At 38.7% G+C, this 21,849-nt stretch overlaps 1 protein-coding gene across 2 annotated transcripts in view; it reads right to left on the minus strand.

The window, feature by feature from the left end:
* SRP54 (signal recognition particle 54) overlaps nucleotides 1–21,849 on the minus strand; it is a 63,674-nt gene that overhangs the window by 34,762 nt on the left and 7,063 nt on the right. Inside the window, exons 3-16 of one of the 2 annotated variants that reach the window (XM_074996850.1) lie at nucleotides 21,724–21,815; nucleotides 19,731–19,815; nucleotides 16,238–16,342; nucleotides 14,923–14,989; nucleotides 14,777–14,834; nucleotides 13,964–14,114; nucleotides 12,814–12,962; nucleotides 10,342–10,442; nucleotides 10,137–10,223; nucleotides 9,646–9,719; nucleotides 9,214–9,322; nucleotides 8,144–8,314; nucleotides 7,604–7,699; nucleotides 5,658–6,124 (exon numbers count right to left, since the gene is read on the minus strand). In XM_074996850.1, the coding sequence (XP_074852951.1) occupies nucleotides 6,033–6,124; nucleotides 7,604–7,699; nucleotides 8,144–8,314; nucleotides 9,214–9,322; nucleotides 9,646–9,719; nucleotides 10,137–10,223; nucleotides 10,342–10,442; nucleotides 12,814–12,962; nucleotides 13,964–14,114; nucleotides 14,777–14,834; nucleotides 14,923–14,989; nucleotides 16,238–16,342; nucleotides 19,731–19,815; nucleotides 21,724–21,815 (1,437 nt within the window). In that variant the 3' untranslated portion in view covers nucleotides 5,658–6,032. Of the gene's footprint in view, nucleotides 1–5,657; nucleotides 6,125–7,603; nucleotides 7,700–8,143; nucleotides 8,315–9,213; nucleotides 9,323–9,645; nucleotides 9,720–10,136; nucleotides 10,224–10,341; nucleotides 10,443–12,813; nucleotides 12,963–13,963; nucleotides 14,115–14,776; nucleotides 14,835–14,922; nucleotides 14,990–16,237; nucleotides 16,343–19,730; nucleotides 19,816–21,723; nucleotides 21,816–21,849 lie in introns of those variants that run through there. The other variant, XM_074996851.1, reaches the window with a different exon arrangement.

Consider the following 21,849-nt stretch of genomic DNA (forward strand, 5'->3'; position numbering starts at 1 on the left):
TCCAGCAAGTCACTATAATGGTAATTGTTACTATAGTGTCCATGCTGTGCTTGCTTGGTATACATATTGTTGGAAGTCAAGCTTGCAAGCAATAGCGGTGGTGTAAATCAGTGGTAGAGTGGTTGATAAAAAGAATTTAAAAAAAAAATAAAAATTGGATTTTTTAAAATTTTGCTATTTAAATTATAAAAGGATTTTTTTAAAAAAAGAAATCTGTTAAAATTAAACCTAACTTAATAGAAAATATGTTAAGATCCCAACTTCTTATAATCTCTTTAAACATTTAAATAAGAATTAATATGATGAATTCACATGCATCTATGAAAATTTGGAGTTAAAGGCTGTTTTTCTATATAAAGGAAGAATCAGTGGAAAAACTTAAGTTTTTAGGTCAGCCTTTGTGAGTGTAACAGAATTAGTCATGGACCATAAAGGGCTTATTTTATTTAATAAAAATAAAGTTGATATTGCTGGGTTTTTTTGTATGTTTAATTAAATTTCAGTTACCATCTCAATGCAGCTTGACACAAATGAGAAAAAAATTTAGTACATAAGCAATATATTTTTCACCACTTTCTATTACATTAAAAGTTTACCATTAATTAATAAGAATCTGAAAATAGTAAGCTATATAAATACTTAAGTACATGTATCAATTGACTTTGTAGGTGGCAAAAATGTACCAAAATTAGTGTAAAGCCTCTATTTATTTGTAAATTAACAAATATTAATGGTTAATCAGCCAATGAGAATGCACCTTTCTTTAGAAAACAACTGAAGTACAAATGGAAAAGCTGATTATTTAAATCATCTTGATTTAAATCAGCCCATGCCAGGGAAATCTGGCAAATGGCATTACGTAAGAACATGAGCGAGGCAAATATGAACTCAGATTCAAAGCTTGTTTATAACCTGGTGGCCAGGTTGGGTTGCTCACCTCATGAAAGAGAGTCCCAAAGACTCACACTGATAGCAAAATGGTTGCAGCATAGGCTTTGGTTTGTAGGGTTGTTCATGACATTTCCCCTTCAGGACTGCTGAAATATAATATATGCAGGAAGTGGAAGGTTGCCCTGGGGCAAGTGCAAAGACTTATCTGTCTTTATGAGTAAGCCTGGTTTCTTTGGTCAAGTCTTCTACACTGTTCTGGACATCACTGGACAAACCAGATAAATACAACCACGATTCCCAGTGCAGCACAAGGGCAGTTAACCATTGTTCCTGATGATGTATTGGCTGCAATGACAAAAGCCACCTATTTGCTTTCATCAATAAGCTACCCTAAGCACTGTCCTACAGCAACTTGTGAGGTGGTGTGTACACTATTCAAAGATTAGTTTGCCAGCTATGCAAGAGTTTACTGTATGTATTCTATCATTTGTAACTCTTAAATAACCATGATTTTACTCATAAGTAAATCAGAGTTACGTTTTTCTTAAACACAAAGACAGTATAAGTTTACAGTGTTCAAAACTATTGTTGGTAAAGTACTCCACATACATTTATTGATTTCTCAGTATCTAATCTTGTTTTTCTCTAGTGTTATGCTTTGCTAGGTATAACTATTATTCAGAATATTTAAATATTCAGCAAACTCTCAGTCCTGGGGCTGCCAGGTATGAAAGAGTTTACCGTATCTTGCCAGATGGGATTTGCCTATTGCATATGTTGCTGCAGGAGGGTTTCACCAGCGTCTTGACCTGACTGTCACTGCCTAGTGGCAGTAACTGAGATTTAAGACAACCATAAAAATGTAAGAAAGGCCCAGTTGTGCAGGGAGTTGAAAACAGAAATAAAAGACTTGTTTGGTGATTTGACGGTTGTAGTGGATTGGCTTCTGCAGAAGTACAGTGCTTCACTGTTCCTGTTCAATATACCCTCTCTCATTAAGGACATTCAACTCTAAATCTAAACTCTTGCCTGCAAAGTTCTGGTTGAGCAAGAGAATTATATGAATTTTCTTTTGTACCTAAAACCAAAAGACATTACCTTTTTAACATTTTATAAATTACTGATTTTGAGCATAGTTTATAATGAAGTAGTTTATTAATTTGAATAACCTCTTCAATTCCTTTAGAGATATTTGAAAGCACCTGTGCAAATGCAGGACTGCTTCCATGTAAAATGGTAACACACAAGCGTTCATAGTTTTCAGAGGTACAGTAACTAAGAAACAAAACCACAGTTCTACAAGGTCTCTCAGAGTATGTCTACACAGCGTTATTCCAGAACAAGCTATTTCAGAAGAAATATTGCAAAATGCATTTAAAAATAGCACTTAGTTATTTTGAAATAAAGCCATTGGATACACTATGGCTTATTTCAAGAGGCTCTATTCCCTCTGAACAGCCCATATTTTGGGATAGCTATTTCAAAATAGGTACGATTTCTCATGCAGTGAGGTTTACCTATTTTGGAATAAGCCAACCACTATTTTGAAATTATTTCAAAATAGCAGTTGCATTGTGTAGACACTAGGAAAGTTATTTTGAAATAACTTTGCTGTATAGACATACCCCTGGGGATTACATAAAGGGGCAAAAAATCTAATATTTTCAATTGTGGGGCTCCTGGCAAGTTTACAAAGATTCTATGCATCAAATATGTAGTATGTGCACCCTGCTGACACCACCACCTTCATTACTATAGGTCAAAGTTATGCATATCATCAATACATAGTTAGTTTACTCTGAACTGTGCACAGTGATCTGGATAGACAACATTCCTCTGCATAATTTTCTTTGGGCAGGTCCACACTGTAGGCTTGCCCAAACCTCTTATGCAGCTCAGGGCCCTGAGGATCTAGGTACATGTTGAACATATTGTATTTGGGGTAACAGAGCAGGCCTGAAGTGTCTTGTCTTTACTCAAAGATGAAGAAGGGGTGAGTGCTAAAAAAACCAGAGGGGTAGCTAGCTCAGAAGCCAGCTCAACAAAACAGATGTTTGGAAAGAACCAGGATCTAAGAAAGAAAAATCTTTTCACACAAAAATGCACCTATCACCAAGGGGACCAATGCAAGCTGAAGATGTAAAATGTTATGCTAAAAGTACCTTGTAGTAGAACAACAAGCATTACTGCGTTCAAACAGATAGATGAATACCAAATGTTATCTAGGAGCACAAAAGCCACTTAAAATGAGAGAGAGAGAGAGAGAGAAGAAGTGTAAAAGGTTCCATGTGCAAGAACAAAATGATATAAGGCCACTATGAATTTGATTCTCCAATGTTGTCACTAATTTTTTGATCACTTCCTATGATACATACTTCACAAGACATGGAAAAATCAACTGAATAGCATATATTCCAAGTTACACTTGCACAGTATTTAGGTGATTAGTAACAGAGAGATAGCCATGTTAGTCTGTATTCTATCAAAACAAAAAAGCAGACGTAGCACTTTAAAGACTAACACAATCATTTATTAGGCGATGAGCTTTTGTGGGACAGACCCACTTCTTCAGATCTACAGCCTTACCAGAACAGACTCAATATATAGAGTCTGTTCTGGTAAGGCTGTAGATCTGAAGAAGTGGGTCTGTCCCACAAAAGCTCATCGCCTAATAAATGATTGTGTTAGTCTTTAAAGTGCTACATGTCTGCTTTTTTGTTTTTATTTAGGTGATTGTTATTATTCTCTTTAGACTGTCTACCTCAAAGTATATTTGAAGAAGGGATGGGGTATACAAAGCCATGATTATTACAAGCAGCAAGTATTCAAAGCAGGCTATAACAGACTGTCAACATTTTAGACAAAGACAAAAGTATAAAAAGATGAACATTGTAGCTGTATAGCTTACACTTCGCCACATGCTTATAAGATCAACGGCTTCCTTGTACATTATTCTTTCCTAAAAATCTTGGCAGGAAGTCTTGGAATAATCTTTAGCATAGTTCAGTGTCAATATTTTACCTACATTACAAATACAGGTTGTACGTCCCTGGTCCACCACTTTCAGGATCAGAGTGGTCCCAAACGATGGGATTGCTGGACAAGGAGAGGTCAGGCCCCCAGGCTGCCTGGAGGGGCTGCCCCACCCTGGTTAGGTTTTGCTGCTGATGTGGAGCTGCCAGGACTATGGCTGGGCTGGTGGAGCCGGCTGCGGCACACGGTCCTTGGGGCTGCAGGGCTGGCTCCCTGCCATGGGCCTCCTGGTAGGGCTCCCAACCACCTCTGGGCTTCCCAAAACCAGCCAGGCTCCCTATAGTGGGGCTCCCCAACCTGACTCTCTTCCCTGGGGCTGCTCCTGGCGTGCCCTAGAACAGGCTGCCCTCAGGGGTCTCTGCCACCAGTGGGGCTCCACTTAGCCCTGCACAGCTGGAGCTCTCTGGTCCAGGTGCTCTCTGGTCCAGCAACGTCCATGGTCCCGTCAGCTGAGAGATATTGCCGGACAAGAGAGTGCCAGACAAGGGAGAGTTTCAACCTCTACAGCCAAATCAGAGGTGTGATTTCAGCATAACATTGTTTTCCACTCACTTACTTGCAGTATAAACATGACAAGAAGCAAGCAAGAATAGGTGTGTTTCACTACATATTTCATACTTGAGAGAAGTGACACTTGTTACCCAAGGAAACAAAACAAAAACAATAGAAGTGCACAATAAAACAAAACCTTATTGGCCTCCTAACGCGGTATTAGATGCCTCATGATTTTGCCTACAATCAGTATCTTCAATTAATACTTCAAAAAATTTAATATGTCTGCAGGGATACTGAACAGCGGATGTCTCAGTATTACCAAACCTCAATCCTTGTTTAAGATTGTTCAATGTTGGACACTGACATGAACACCTTTGACTCTTGCGACCCGTATATTCCACCAAAATTAACACCTACTTCCCAGTCAATAATCAATAGAAAAATGTATTGAAAAAAAAAAAAAAAAAAAAAAAAAAATCAGTCCTTGTCTCCCTCTTCCCACTCCTCAACAATTCTTCCAGAAGCCAGGGATAATTGATTAATGCTGATGCCTGGCACAAGGTCAGTGGAAATCTGCTCATTTCAGACTAAGACTGAGGACAGAGTTCCAAAATAAAAGATCTTCATGCAATTTCCAGGTAATTCCGCCCCAACTCCCACCCCACTCCACCCCGCCTTTTTTTTTTTTTTTTTTAATTCAAAGAGTTTATCCAGACCAGAGATCAAAAATTCAGGTAATCTGGAGAATGAGAAAAATGCATGGCTGCTGCATCATCTAGTGGACAAAGAAGGGATTGCCCACTTCTGGACCTGGATGTTGTTCGGTTAATACAGAGAGCCTGATAATGAAGGGTCAGATAAGTGAAGTTCTACAGTATAGGGAGAAAGATGGTTTTCAAATTCATCAGCTCAAGGCCATTTAGAGCTTTATGGTCACTACTGATATTTTAAATTTTCATTTAGTGTATGTTATAGAGCCCCAGTGTAGTATGTTCATGGCAAAATACACTGCTCAGTTAGCACTCTAGAGTGATTATGAAAAATCTAGAGCATACAGAAGACAACGTGAAAACCATGTCTCTCCAGTTACCCTCTCCAACTCCTATATGTACTAAACAGGAAAAGAGATAAGATGTAATCTTTGAGATTCTACACAGTATGTCCCCTGCAAGAAGCAGATGGATATACCACAAAAAGGTGTATTCCTAATGACAGCATTAAAAATCAAAGATACATCCTTCATTTACAACCGTTTATTTTACAACATATTCATTGTGACATTTTATTATTAACCAAATATCTGGTTTGTTTACAAATATAATGGCTGCCATTTAATGCAAACAATTAAAAAGTGTCTCTACATATTAAAATTTTACATAATGATTTTTATTAAACCTAAGAATTCCTTTTGATAGAAAGTAACTAAGCAAAAACGTAACTGCTTTCCAGGAATCAATAGAGAGTCTACTTGAGACGCCCAAATAGAAGTTTCAAAAGGTAACTTCTGTCACCCCCATCAACACTTTCCTCTCACTGTAAAAAGGAAAAGTCAAATCCTTTTATCAAAATTGCAGCAAATGTCATCAGCCAAGTCAGTTTTTATTAAGGCTTCATTACATATTATTGAATCCCATCATGCCTTTCATGTTTCCAGCAGCACCTTGTTGAAATTGCCTCATCATTGACTGCAATCCTGCCATGCCACCTAGAGAACAGAGAGCAGTAAGCATTGGGTAGTTAAGAGTCTGGCAATTAATTATTTTTGGTAAAGAGACCTCGTACTTCACCACTAATACATAGCACTATCTGTGTTTACTGTTCTTTACAAGAATAGGCACAGCTCAGAAGAGCTCATGGTCTACTTTGGATCAGTATTCAAAGGAAGTAGTCTATCTGTGGAAGTAGATGGTGAGAAGAAATCAGCAACTGAAGGCTAGATTTAAAGTGGATTTTAAAGGGAGAGGAAGGAGGAGGAGCCTGTTTGGTCTGGTTTGCAGGTATGAAATTAATTTATTACTACAAGTTTTTGTCAAATCAATAGCCCATTCACAAGACAGTACTGGAGCTCTCAGGAGAAATTATGTAAATTTAGGATGGGGAGCTGCTGTCTACTGTGGGTCAGCCCAGCAGTATTAGAAGAGAAGTTTTCTGGCAGTTGTGAGAGTTATTTTATTTATCACCTCTCTCATGTATTTGCTCTTTCCCACACTGCCAAGCCACCCCCAAAAGAAGCTGAAATAGGAAAAGAAAGCTCAATGAATGTTTTGCAACTAAAGTTGTTTCTGGGTGCAAACTGAAGGAATGTTAAAAATCTTAACTACAGACACAACTATAACCCTGACATACGCAGTTTTCTGTCACATGCTCCTGTCAAGTCCCTTAGTGTATACCAGGGTGGAGAGCTCCTAGCCTGTGGGCCAGATCTGGCCTTCTCCTGGACAAAGCAATCCAGCCCAGAGGTGGAGAAGGATGCTTAGCAGCCATGCAACACTAACCTCACCTCACTCACCTGCAGTGCCCTCTGAACAATTCCATCTCCTCAGTCTCCACATAGGCAAGGATGTGCATGCAGGTCAGGTGGCCAGAGAGGCTAGCCACATGGGTGGCCAGACAGAGGCAGGGAGAGACAGGAGCCCTTCCCTGCTTGAGCACTCCTGCCAAGTGGCAGTGGAGAAAGGCAGAAGCCCTTCCCCAGTTCAGCACTTGCTGCCCAGAATCACACCAAGCAGCAGGAGCAAGGACCCAAGCAGCTGCTTCCTGCAGCATCTAGGCCCTGCCAGACACCACAAGCAACTCCTCCTCCTCCTGAAATCAGGAAAGCAGGCATGGGGGAGCAATAGAGAACAGTAGTGGAGCCCCTGAACCTCTTTCCAGACTGGGGTGCTGGGAAAAGGGAAGAAGGGGCAGCCACAGCTGGGCAAACCCCTGAGCTCCTTCACAGCCTGGGGCTCTGGGTAGAGGGATAAAATGGCATTTTGTGGGGTTTTTTTTTGCATACCTCTCCATTCAGGGCTCCTCTCCATTCAGGGCTGCTCCTCCCTCCCTCCCTCCCTCCCCGCCCCGGACCCCATGTGCATGCATGCGCCTTCTGTGTGGCACCCAACTGATTTTTCTAGGTGTTTGTGGCCCTTGGCCCAAAAAAGGTTCCCCAACCCAATTTATCCTATAAAAATGTAAGACTTACCCATGTGATGAAGAACTCTCGGATCCATCATCTTTGCCATCTGTTGGTTCAGTTTTGCCATTTGAGATGGATTTACATTCTTTGACATGTCACCGCCTTAGGCATAGGAAGTGACAAAACACGGATTACTCAAGAGACTGATAATTTTAAGGCTATTTCTGACCCATAAAGATTTATAGGAAAAAATTTTGGATTTCTGCCCTCGCCCCTTACTACTATTGAAGGGATTCCTCATTTATCAGATTTTTTCAATCTTGTCCACTTCCATTGAATGAACACCAACAGTACTTTGCCTTTATTTACTGACTTCAAATCAGAAATACCAATTTCAGCTCTAGGATCAATACATAGCTCAACTGTCCACAGGGTAATAAGAGGGACCTATAGCTCACCTTCATTCTGCAGTCACTCTTATTCCCTTTCCTCCTTCAGCTCTCAAACTAAAATTTTAAACCTCCTCATGTCTGCCCTATTCTCAGTTAATGACCACTGCCAAAATGCCTTTCCTACAGCTGAGCAGATAGATGTTTTACTTCTTACCTTTGAAAAGTCCCTTGATACCGCCCATCTTTTTCACCATCTGTGCAAACTTTGTGTACTGCGTCAAAAGCTCCTGAACATCTCTGGTGGAAACACCCGAACCTCTTGCTACTCTTTGGATTCTTCCTGGTTGTTTACTGAAAACCTTTGCACCATCTGTACTGTCTAGTTCTGCAATTAAAATACAAAATGTATCCTGACTTTGTGAATTTATCATCAATCAAGATGTAATGCATGTTGTACTGAGAATTCAGTAGTTTAAAATTGTTTGTTTTCATTTTTGAAGTGTGGTTCTATATTGAAAATTGACTGAAAATGGCAGTGGATTTCCATATACATTGTAGTTCAATGATTTCTCTAATATTTCTAACCACCAATCCTATTCCCTCGGTTTCCTTAATTCTTGTGCATCACCATTAGCAACAGATGTTTGGCATAACTGTGTATACCCCTTGCTACATGCCTTCAGTCCCACTGAAAGCTACAGGAGCATTACACAGGTATAACCAAAGGCGTAAACTGCCAAGCAAAGCTTTCATGACTAGTATTGATGTGCAAGATGAAAAATGAGCTTGCCAAAAACCAAGATGAACTAGTAGATCTGACAACTAGAAACAATCCTTTTACTTGCAGGCTAAAAGTTTTATGTGGAAATTAGACAATACATATGCAGCCTCACATAGATATTTTTGCAGTCAATTCTACCCTGACAAAATAAGTGATTATGATAATGCAAGTATGAACTGTTTCTAACTCAGTTCCAAACGTATACTTAGAAATTTTATCTAGCTAATCATAATCAAATCAAATATCCCTTTCAAATAATGTATTTTGGATCACAGCCTGTACGTTATGTGCATCTAAATCCTGTAGTAGGTTTCCAATTGTTTCCAGTTGTTTCAGTTATGTATGGCTATTTATATGAACATCATGATGAACTACTACTTTCATCTGTGTTCCCACCCTCCTCAGCACTATGTTATTGTAACAAGTCAGAAAAACTAGTGAACACAGTTATCAATTATCTTAAGTAAGTGTTCTTGACTTTGTATTGCTAGAACTCGTTTTACCTTGATCATTCATACTGTCCATTATAGTCATCAATTTCTTTAGCCTTGCCATCGATTCCTGTTCATTGCCTTTACTCATAAAATCTGTTCCAAAACCAGGTATCATACCCTGTAACACACAGTACAGTTAAAGAATTAATTGGGTCAGTTTTACAGTTTACAAGAGACTACTGTGTTTGTGTGACCTGAGAAATAGATAGCTCTATATATTTCAAATATTCTAATTCAGCAAATCTGCACACGTTCAAAACACAGAAATAGGCACATTATTTGTGTGTTTACCAGAGGCCATGAAAATTATCTGGCAGCATTTTAGACAGCTATCAGCTTCAAAGGGAAGAATTCCTTAAAGTTCACAAGAGTTTTTCCGCACTTCACAAAGCAAACTGAAAATAAGTGAAGTGTGAACAGAAAAATTTCAGGATAACTAACCAAGATCTGACTGAAGGGTCCCATTTTCATGATGTTCTGGAATTGTTCATACATATCTCTCAATGTAAACTGACCTGAAGCATAAAAGAAATGGCAAGTTAGTGAAGAACACAGTTACATTTTTACTTAGACTGATTCTATTCAACCATCTCTGATCATACTTTGTGAATGGAACTGACATTTAGCCAAATAGTGGTATATGCAAAGAGACTTTTTCAATGTATTCATCTATTATTTGATTGTCTCTCACTTTGCACAATATATTAAACAACCTTAGTTAAGTTGCAATCCATTTACTTTCACATTTCAACTGCTCATGAGAAGTCTTGGGTTATTTTACTTGTATGATTTAGATTTCTATTTCTTTTTAGTTTACAATGACAAGAAAAAAAACAATTGTTACTTCAAATATATGTAATTGGAAGATCACTCAAAAGCGTACCTCAAAATATTACATGTGTTATATTATTTGGGGGAGATGAATAGCTTACCATGTTTCAGCTTTTCTATAAGTGCCTCATTATCATCCAGCTTTAACTCGTTTACTTTATCTATCAATCCTTCAATATCACCCATCCCTGGAAAACAGAGAGTGTCCTTCAAAATTTGAGAGGAAAATTATGCCCTAATTGTTTCTGTGACAGTGATGTTTTTGAAGACACTTGTGTCGTGTAGGTAGTTATAAATAATACATACCAAGGAGTTTGCTGATGAAGGGTTGTGTTTTGAATGGCTCAAAGTCATCTATGTGCTCTCCAGTACCAATAAAAATAATAGGACTTTTTGTAGCAGCAACTCTGCAATGAAGTAATAAAATTGTGTCTAAACAAAATCAGTATGTCCCAAATTCTACTCCCTTAATTAAAATAAACTAACGTAACAACACTAAAGGTTGCAACTCCAAAATCCAGCACTCTCTCGTTTGGCAACATTCGTTGTCTGGCAGGATCATGGAGCTCGTAGGACCAGAGAGTTCCAGGGCTGGGAGGAGGAGGGCCAGCCAGACCAGTGGCAGGAGCCCAGGGCAGCCACAGTTGGTCTGGCAGCAAGATGTTTGGGGGCAGCACCAGCCTGGAAACCCAGGCTGGTAAGCTGGCAGCCCAGGCTCACAGTGGCTGCGCACAAAGTCCCTGGCTGTAGAGCAGTGGCTCGCAGCAGCTCATCCCCAAGTCGAGGTGGGAAGCCGTGCCTGGGACCAGGTAGGAAGCTGCACGCTGGGGAAGTCACAGCTGGTGAGGAGTGGCTGGAGCCAGCAGCTGGGGAACCTATGTGGAGGCAGGAGAGTCAGGAAGCTGCTGGCAACAGCAGGGAAGAGAGCCCAGGAGCTGAGGCCAGCTGGGGGTGGGGGGAGGCACAGGACTGACCAGCTCTAGTCCAGCAAAATCCCTGATCCAGGACTGCTCAGGTCACAAGGGTGCTGGACCAGGGAGGTTGAACCCATAGTCAAAATTTTACTTGTCCACACTATTCTACTTGCTCCTCAGGCTACCAGTGCAAAAAGACTTAACACAGAGGACTCAAAACAGCCAGTTGCCAGTGACAAATGGGAATCATTCCCAAATAATCCTAGAGATTTAAACCATTATTTTAAGACTAATATGGGACTAAAACAATTTTAAAAATTGAACAGAAATATAACCTTCAAAATATGTACAAACTTTAAACAGATGTGTTATCCTTGACTTTTCATTCAGATTAAGTGTCTGTACTGCTGTTAATAGCTTTAATAAACAACACTAATGGGAAATTCAAATGTCCAGTTTCACTGACATTTGGAACCTTGTGGGCACCTAACACCTAACTATGTCCATTTCCTCCTGCTGTTGGGAAGTCAAGAGAGGCAAGTACTGAAATTATTCATGGTAAATCAACCAACATAATGGAGAATAGCGGAGACATTTTTCCTTCCACATCTTAAAGCAGACAGGAGGCTTCCAAATGGTGAGAAGGATAAAGCTTCTCCATTCCAGAAGGGCAAGGAAGGTGGAACTTTCAAGGTTGTCAGACCCCTACTAACAAGAGACGTGAAAACGAAAACTCTAAAGCAGGTAGATGTTCCAGCACTCTGAATTCCCAGCAGCTGGACAGATGTGGTATAAAGAAAAAGAAGGGACCTGCTCATTTTATTAGAATAGCTTAGGACCTGTGTGGTGCAGCTCCTTCTTTCAGTGTCTACGCCTGGCTAGTGAATATTTATGGGTGTTTAAGAGCTTAACTTTTCCATTCAGTCGGACACTGACTCATTGAGCTGGCATCAGAACAAACAGATCAGACTGTTCTGCCAATATTCTCCATGGTTTCTATAATCAACCTAATTCCTAACCGTTATTTCCCTAACGGGCGTGTCTGCCATGTATATCTGTATAAAGACAAAAGTTTAGATATCCTGTTTCTCATGTGTTCTAGTACCTTTAGGACTGGCTTCAGTTTCAGGATACTGTGCTACACAGTTTAAAAGCATGGAATCAAAGAAAATAAGACTGAGGACTAAGTAAGTATGCTCCTTTCACCATTTGAGACTTCAAATTTTTTTTTTTTTTTTTTTTTTTTTTTTAAAACTTGCATTCTACTGATACAATGAGTCTGATACAGCAATAGCTCACCACCTCTCAAATTTAAGTTTTATCTTTTTTGGTGCCACCTTAAGCTCTTAACGGGAAGCAAACTTTTCACCTGAACCAAGTCTACATGGCATGTATCTACTAAATTTGTTAAAGTCAGTTTTTCGTTTTTTAAAAATAGGCATACTGGCTCCCTGACCCCCACCCACAGCCAATCCCATGGATGGGGCTGCCAAGGTACTCAGTACCAGAAAGTACCGGCAGAAAAAAAGCACTGGTTAATGGTATTATGACAAGCTCCCAGTGACTTAGCAACCCTTTCACATGTACAGAAAAACTGATAAAACTCTGAGAAAACAAACTGATGCTTAGAGAAAGGCATGTAATATCAAAAATATAAGAATCCCACATACAGTCTGATCCTGAAAGTAGCCGAGCACCCATAACTCCTCTTAAATTCAGGACCAGGTCATAAGTTGTTTGCACACCCAATCGCATGTGACAAAAAACAAAAACCTTTTAAACAGAAGTTTAACAACTCTTCTGGTAGTTTAAAACATCGCACAACTCCGTAAGTACTGAAACCCCACTAACATAATATACTTACGCACTGAGAGCACCACCTCCTTTTGCATGGCCATCAAGTTTTGTCACAATAACAGAGGCTACATCTACTTTATCTTTGAAAGCCTTCGCCTGAGCTTCACAGGCTTGACCAATGGAGGCATCCATCACATAAACAATGTTATCTGGTTGCTGGAAAAATTCACCCGAGTTATTTCTGGTTCTTATCTCTGTATCTGTGTATCATGTTTTGTAGTAGAATTAATCTTAAGTACATTGAACTTTTTAAAGTGTACAAATCTAGAAAATATTTAGAGAATGAATCAAGATTGAATAATGATAGAGAAAAACAGTAACCTGAAATATTTTTATACTTCATCCCCAAAGAAAATTTTAAAAAACTAACTTATTTCCAAAGATGATCTACTAGCCATAATAATGCTTTTTTCCCCCACAAGTCTTGACCCTCTACTTAATAGAGGCAATTAAAATATTTATAAAATGTTATTGTTTATGCCAATGTTATGTCAATAAATGACTGTGCTCTCCTCCACTTAAGTACCAGGCTTACTAATAAAAGATGCTAAAGAATATCTTCCATTTGAGCCTAAGCTGGGTGGCCAAGCTGAGGCTGTCAGCTACACTGTAAAGACGGTTCTTAAATCTATGAGACAGTGTAGTCACTAGGTTCATCTCTTCACTAACGTGACTGAGGATTACCTCATCTATCTCATGTAGACCAAACACACGGAGACATGGCATATGAAACTCTCACATTTATCATTATTTCTGCCATGATATAAATTCACATCAGTCTTTTTTAATCTCTTAATGCAAGAATTGCCAAGGAGAAGATAATACTGTTTGAAGTGATAACGTTAACCTTGACATATGTAAGCCACTTTTAATTCAATGACTAATTATATAAAATGAGCAGAACAGCAGTTTAAAATTAAGCTTTTTTACTGAACTATCGCTAACACATTTCAGATTTCATGTATCCTTGCTGTTACATTGTCCAGAAGAGTCACCACATTTCAGAAACTCCCAAAATGTAAATTAAAGTCACAATGTGTTCTGTAACAGACAGTATCTATGTAAAACACATTTGGTAGCTAGCAATATATGTTGTTTTCAAATCACTATAAAACACAAAAAAAACAAGGACAATCAAACTTCCAGTAATTACTCACTATGGCATTGGCAACTTGTAACATTTCTTCAAACAAAGAATCTTCTTGTTTGTGACGCCCACTTGTATCAACAATGATTATCTCAAAGTTTTCATTCTTAAATTTCTCAACACCTTCTGAGGCAATAATCACAGGATCCATTTCTGTGTAACTGTCCAAAGTAAAGATGCATCTAAATTACATGAAATACCTTCATCTCCATGCACCCTCATCACAAGGAACTACTCCTAGGAAATTAACTTTTCATTAAATCACATGTACACAATCGAATAACTTGGAATTCATCACAAATTTCTAGAGATAGACATTCTTAGTTATAGCATAAGAGTTATTTAAACACTGATATAAATGTTTGATATCTGACTTGTTTCTGTGCTACAGATACCACAGGAAAATTACAATTTATAAACTGTACCTTATCTCAGTTCTACTGGATACAAAGCAGGACCAGGTTTAAATCTATATTCTCATACAAGTATACACACAGTAGCAAGTTAAGAAAGCACTGAATGGGTTATCTCAGAGCACAGTTCAGAAGAGTGATCCACTTTTTTTCTCTATAGAATGACAGTCATCTTATTGTGAGCCTCTTATCACTGTTTATATTTTAGGGATAGAGATTAAATGCTTAGCAATATTTCTAAAGATCATTAAATGAGATATATTCATCTTCCTGAAAGTCTAAATGTGTCAGTAGCCAATCATTTATAAGGGTTTTGTTCTTGTTAATATCTGTTTGACAGCTCATGGGAAGAGATCATATATGCAACATTACATTGGGTCAAACTTTTTCCAAAACCAAAAGGTGCATACCTCCCATAAAATGGAATTCTTGCTTTTGTTGCATTCTGTTTTAGCTGGTCAAAAGCACCTGTGAAATGGAGATATTGTCAGTGGACCTCTGAAATGTATAAATGTTGTAAAAATATAATAAACTTATTTAAAGTTACTCATCATACCTGCTCGGTATGTATCTGCACATATCAAACATGTCTTCCAACCTTTCCTCTGGTAATAATAGGCTAACTGTTAAAAGGAGATACAAAATGTGAATACAATACCAATTATTTTGTTGCTTTAGCTGATGAAAAACTTTTATCCTTACAATAAAAAGTAAAAGATATATGGGGAAAAAAAAAAAATCAGTAAATCAGAGAAGTCATATATTAATATACTGGTATCTTATAAATGATACAGTGAAGATAGCTTTTCTGGACCATACTGCCTGTAACCAGAGATCTTTGGTCATATCAAAAGAATTAAAACATATTCAAGGCATTATCAGAAATTACCACCTTTATTTAGTATTTAAAGCAAAACTTTTCTACAATGTGACTTATCAGCATCTAGCTCATGGGGGATTGGCTTTGCCATATCATGAACTGGGCAGGTTTGGAATGGGACGTGGAATTTTAATACCCCAAGTTATTGATGATCAAGAAAGACATAGATGTGCATGCAGAAAATGGAAAGTTGAACATCACAATATTTGCTAACTTTTGATCTTAAGGACTGTTTGTTCAGCCCCTGAACCTTTCAAATAACAACAGAAGAGCTTTTGAAACTAAGTCTATTGCTTTAAATAACTGCCTTAATGAAATTAAATCCCTTATTATATACATCCATACTATTCTACAACATTAACATTTAGAAGTGTTTTTACTAATTCACTTCAGAGAAATACATCTTCTCCATTCTATAAGCACTTTAAGAATAGCTGTAACAATTTGATGCTTACTGTAACACTGCAAAGCAAATGTCAGAGTATATTAGAATGAATCAATAAGAAAATACTACTGTAGAGTCCCTCAGAGGAGTTGTCTATCTACTCTAGTACCCTGGATCCAGCAGTGGCCAGGGACGCCAATGATTCAGAAAATGGTACCAGAACCATCACTCAACAATTATGGAATAGTCTGCTCATGGGAGGACAATTTCTTCTGAAATCTCACTAATTGCTGGCTGGCTTAACTTTTAATTTGTCATGACCTCTTTCATATATCTGAATGTATAATTAAAAGAAAAATTAAGTACTCATATGGATAATGAGAACAATGTACAGAAAAAAGTTTTTTTCCTGAAGAGAGTGTATTTCTGCCCCAATAAGTCTCATATATAAACAGGATTGTACTATGTTCGCTAAGATGGATTAATAACAACCACAAAAATACACAAGCCAACAGTAACACTGAATAGAAATTTGTGTTTCAAACAATTTATTTTTTTATTATTTTCTCTATTAAGTGTTCTAATAAATGAATGGGCATGTTTTACCTTTGAACATGTTGTTGTTTTACCACTTCCTTGAAGACCAACAAACATTATAATATTCTGTTTTCCTTTAGTTGGTGTCCAGGCTTTGACTCCAGGATCTACAAGCTGTAAGACAAAAATATAATAAAAGATATAAAGTCAAGCCTCAAAGGAGGGGAATTGTTAGAGGAGTCACAGTTGGACATACTATGCGCCTACCTTTATCTAAGTCCCTATGAAGAGAGGTGGCTTGATTTACATACCTGTGTGTCTGAACTTGATCTTTTAAAAACCTAACTTGTTGAACTTTATTCTTAAATTTCACATTTCAGAGGTCTAACTCAAGGTAGATTTGGCTAGTTGATAAGTACATGCACATAAAATTCCCTTGCGTTTGGATTTTAATTTATTTGGCTGATTTTACTTAAAACAAAAACTTTTAAACCAACTTAATTCTGATTTCTATTATGAAGAAAGGCTAGGCAAGACTAATTTGGCTTTAGAACACTATGAACAAAAAGAACACCTTATTAGGGCTAACAGCAGAAACCAGTTACTCGAACAATCTACCTATCCAAGGCAAATAGGGAGCTTGCCACAGACAACTTGTGCACAATACAAGCTTTTGCAATAAAAGCTATGTTTCTTGTTCTTATGGCTACAGTTTGGCTGTGTCTACATGGGCACAAATCTTCGAAATGGCCATGTTAATAGCCATTTTGAAGATTACTAATGAGGTGCTAAATTGAATATTCAGCACCTCATTACCATTAGGACGCTTCTGGCTGTGGTGCTTTGAAAGCACCGCTTTCGAAAGTGTGCGGCTACACGGGGGAGATTTCGAAAGGTGCTGGATCCTTGCAAAAAGGACCCCTGAGTAGCCACGCGTTTTCGAAGCGCCGCATCCAGAAGCATCCTAATGAGGCGCTGAATATTCAATTCAGTGCCTCATTAGTAATCTTCAAAATATGGCTATTTCAAAAATTTGTGCCCGAGTAGAAGGCAAAGAAGAAAATTGATGCAGTACTATGTTCCAGAGTCTGCAGACATTCTCCACTTTGCTAATGTGCAGCTAAGTGAAAACAAGGAACACAAATTTTCACCACAACTTAAAACCCAATATGGAAGTGTAAAATTGAAAAGACTATGTCTAATTCTACTGTGATGCTTCTGCTGGGGGAAAAAAAAACAAAACCACAAGTAAGTGTAAAAACTGGTATTAAAGTAACTGAGGGCAGCATCTCATAAATGGAGACAAAAAGGGGTACAATTACTAGAGATAACGAATACCCTTAGTGCAGATAAGAGGGTGTCGCAGAAAAGTTCACAGTGGAAAAAACACTCATTACCCCTCCTGCACCTATGGAGAGGACTTGCATACTTCAAATCTCTCAGCTGTCTTTTTGATGCAATGTAGCCCAGCTCTATATCCCTCAAGTGGCATCTTAGGATGCTAAAACAATAAGGGGAAAATTTTAGCACACTTTTCTTTCTCAGACGCTGGTGTGTGGTGGTCCCACAAACAATACCTCTATTGCTTTCTTTATCATTTTGCTTTGTCTAGTAGCTTTAGTATTCAGGATATTAAGAGTCAGGAAAAAATGTCAAACTCTGTATACAAGTGGATGGAAGACGAACATGTGCAAACGGGAACAAATAATGTGCTGGGGACATAAGCACGAAAGAATGGATAAGTTAGAAAGGTTGAGAAAAAGGAGACAGGGAAGGAAAAGAAAAAAAGCAGAAAACATCGGGGAAAAGAACACTAAAAAGTCAACTCAAAAATAAGACACACAAGCTGTGGCCACACTAGTCCCTCCTTTCAGAGGGTCTATGGTAATGTGGCACTTCAGAATACGCTAATAAGGCACTGTCAAGAATATGCAGCACCTCATTAGCATAATGGCAGCCATGCGCACTTCAAAACTGATGGTTTTGAAACATGCCGCCCATATAGCTGGGGGCCTTTTGAAACAGCCCCCTGATTTTGAAAACCCCTTCTTCCCAAAACCAGATAGCTATATGGGCAGTGTGCCTTTCAAAACTGGCAGTTTCTAAGTGCACATGAATATTATGCTAATGAGACACTGCATATTCATGATAGCACCTTATTAGCATATTCCAAAGTGCCACATTAACATAGCTCTTCTGAAAGGAGGGGTTAGTGTGGCCACAGCCAACAGGATCTTATGAGAGGAAGAGAAAGAAGTTGAGTAAAACCAGAAAGTGTCTAAGGTGAGGTAAAAGCTATAAACTTACATTGGTATAACTACATCACTTCATAGGTATGAAAAATCCTTGCACCCTAAGCAATGCAGTTATGCCAACACTGTGTCAACAGGTGGGCTTCTGTGAGAAGACCTCTTGTGGCACAATAGCTTCTTCACTGAACTGCCACAGCAGTATAATTTTTTTTTTTTTTTAAGTGCAGACCTTTTCCTAAGAAAAAGAGAAATATAGTTGGTTATATTATTAAAGTTTTATTAAGTAGTGTAGTGAGGTGCTGTGGCCTCCCCTGACACAGAGGCAGAGAAGGCTGCTCAGAGACCCTGGTGGGCAGGCCTGGATTCAGAACACCTGTGCCCCACCCCTCAGAGGGTGGTGCCTAGGGCCAGGCTCGAGGCTCATTAAAGGACTGGCCTCCAAGCAGGATGGAGGGCTCTGACCAGGCTCCTGGGCACCAGGACTGGGGGACCAGCTGCTGACTGGCCGGCCGGCGAGAGCTGTCCCCCAGCTGCCTAGACCAGCCTAGGCAGCCACAGCTCAGTCTGCCGTCGGGCCAGTACCCCAACTTCCCTGATCTACCCAGGCCCTTGTGCCTGCAGCAGGCCCCCACCCCGGAGCCCTGCCAGGGCTGGAAAGGCTGCCCGTGGCGAGTTACCCTGGGGTCCCAGAGGAGCATGGTCCTGTAGTCCTACCTGACGCCCACAGCGCTGAGACCTCCAACCGTTCAGAGCTCACAGCCTGCCACTGGTGGACTACCCGACTGACAAGATGTCTGACTGGCCAGAACTACTGAGGGCTACCTACCCAGAAGAGGCCCACCAGCCTGGACCTGCTGACCAAGCTGACTTGCTAACAGGTTTCTTTTTCAGCCTTTCAGAAGCAACACATACTTTTCAAGATCCAGTTACAGACAGAAAGGACCTATATAAGCACTAGAGTTTGAAAGAATGCCAATTTCCTAATCCAATGTTGTTCAAAATTCAGACAATTCCCATACAGAATTTTTCCATTTTTGGGTCACAATTTAGAAATTATTATAGGATTGTTAAAAATAAAAAGTGTTAAAACATCTTTGGATTTAATGTCTTGGCACAGGTGAATGCAGGATATCTAAACAGGAACAATGGTTATCCATATCAATCTCTTAATACATAACAGTAGCTGATATGTACACCTGCAAGATGTTTGTGTAGTATGTTCATATATTGACGTATTTGAACCACATGGTTATTTAAATAAAAAGAGAAAAAAATCCCAACACAAATATGCAAATTTCATATATTTTTACCTTGACAAGTTCTTTAAAGACAGCATGCTGAATCATTTTTCTTTTATTAAGGCCAGATGCCATCTCTTCAAGATCAATAGCAGACCTAAGATTTAAAAAATTGTTAAAATCAAAACAAGATAAACATTAGAATGATTTAAGTAAACCTTGAAAATACCATCATAATCAGATCTTAGTTTATATAAACAGAATGTCCAGCACTCTGTATCCTGAACTGTTCATATTTTCTAAAACATTAAGGTCATTTCTACACTACCACAAAACTTCAAAATGAGCATGCAAATAGCCATTTTGAAGATTACTAATGAGGCGATGAGATGCATATTCAGTGCTTTGTTAGCATGCCGCCAGCTGCGGCTCTTTGAAATTGCTGCTTTTCACTGCCACACAGCTCATCCAGATCAAAGGACCCCACCAACTTCGAAATCCCCTTATTCCTATATGCTGATGCTGTGCTCTTTGGTGGCCAGCAGAGCACCCACAGCCAGCAGCATGCGTTTCTGTTGCTAGTACAGATCCACACGACTCAGTGCACATAACATTTTTCCATCCACGTGTGGAATAAATTAGAGGGAATATTGGAAATTGTGTCTCTTAGGCTACGTCTACACTAGCACAAAACTCAGAAATGGCCATGCAAATAGCCATAGGAATAAGGGGATTTTGAAGTTAGCAGGGTCCTTTCAGCGCCTCATTAGTAATCTTCAAAATGGCAATTTGCATGGCCATTTTGAAGTTTTGTGCAAGTGTAGATGTAGCCTAAGAAACATAAATTACCAATATTCCCTCTAATTTATTCCACATATGGATGGAAAATGTTTTATGTGCACTGAGTCATGTGTGGATCTGTACCAGCAACAGAAACACTTGCTGCTGGCTGTGGGTGCTCTGCTAATCAGCTGGAAAGCACCTGTATCTCTCCTAGGTGGCCACCAAAGAGCACAGCATACAGGGAGCACAGATCGATGCCCTCATATTTAATTAGATTACCAGCCTTCCAGTATACTTGAATGTTTTAGTAACGGAGAAAACTGTGCTAGTCTATATACTATCAAAACAAAAAAGCAATAAAGTAGCAGTTTAAAGACTAACAAAATAATTTATTAGGTGAGCTTTCATCCCAGGAAAGCTCACCTAATAAATTATTTTGTTAGTCTTTAAAATGCTACTTTATTGCTTTTTTGTTTTGAATATTTTAGATTGTATAGACAAGTAAAGTACATTAAAAGTTAAACCTAAGTTAAACAGTAGCACGACACGTAAACTGATCCCTATATTTATATAAAACGCAGAATGAAGCAGGCAAAATCTTAAAAACAGGCATTGGTATGATTTCTGTACAGCTAACTAGTTAAACTGAAGGAGTTTCACTATACTTAACTGTCTATTTGACCTCATTATTTTTATGGAAACTTTATGAAATATCTGATTTTATATATGCTTCTTTAGAAAAGCAAGATCATCAAGTAGTTATCTTGAGGAAAGATTTCTTAGGTAAAACTAGGTCGACACTGACATTTAAATACAACAAAAAGTCCTGTAGCACCTCCTAGACAAATATTTATTGGAACATAAGCTTTCATGAGCAAAGACTCACTTTGTGTTAGTGTATATCTGCAAAAACAATGAGAAGTCCTGTGGCACAGACAGAGATTTATTGGCGCATAAGCTTTCATGGGCAAAGACCCACTTTGTCAGACTACATTCATCTGTCATAGTGGGTCTTTGCCCACGAAGGCTTATGCGCCAATAAATCTGTCTATGTCTGTGTCACAGGACTTGTTTTTGAGGATACCTTAATACAGCTACCCCTCTGATACTTGGCATTTAAGTGCTTAGATTGAATTTTTAATTAAGACATGGTGTGGTGGAGGGGAGAAATTAAATAAAAGGTATCATTTGTAAGTTACTCTACATATCTCACTTGTGTGTCTCCTTTATTGGAGCATAAAAGAACAAAGCAATTTAATATATTTTGATTAATTTGACTTACTTGACATTTTCTCTCAGCTGTTTCACTAGTTTAATATTTACATCGGCTTCCAGTAGTGCTGTACATACTTCTTTTAGCATAGCATTTAAAACCTTTAAGGGGATTGAAAAAGGGCACTTAATTGAC

The sequence above is a fragment of the Carettochelys insculpta genome, chromosome 6, assembly GCF_033958435.1.
Source record: "Carettochelys insculpta isolate YL-2023 chromosome 6, ASM3395843v1, whole genome shotgun sequence".
Lineage (NCBI taxonomy): Eukaryota > Metazoa > Chordata > Testudines > Carettochelyidae > Carettochelys > Carettochelys insculpta.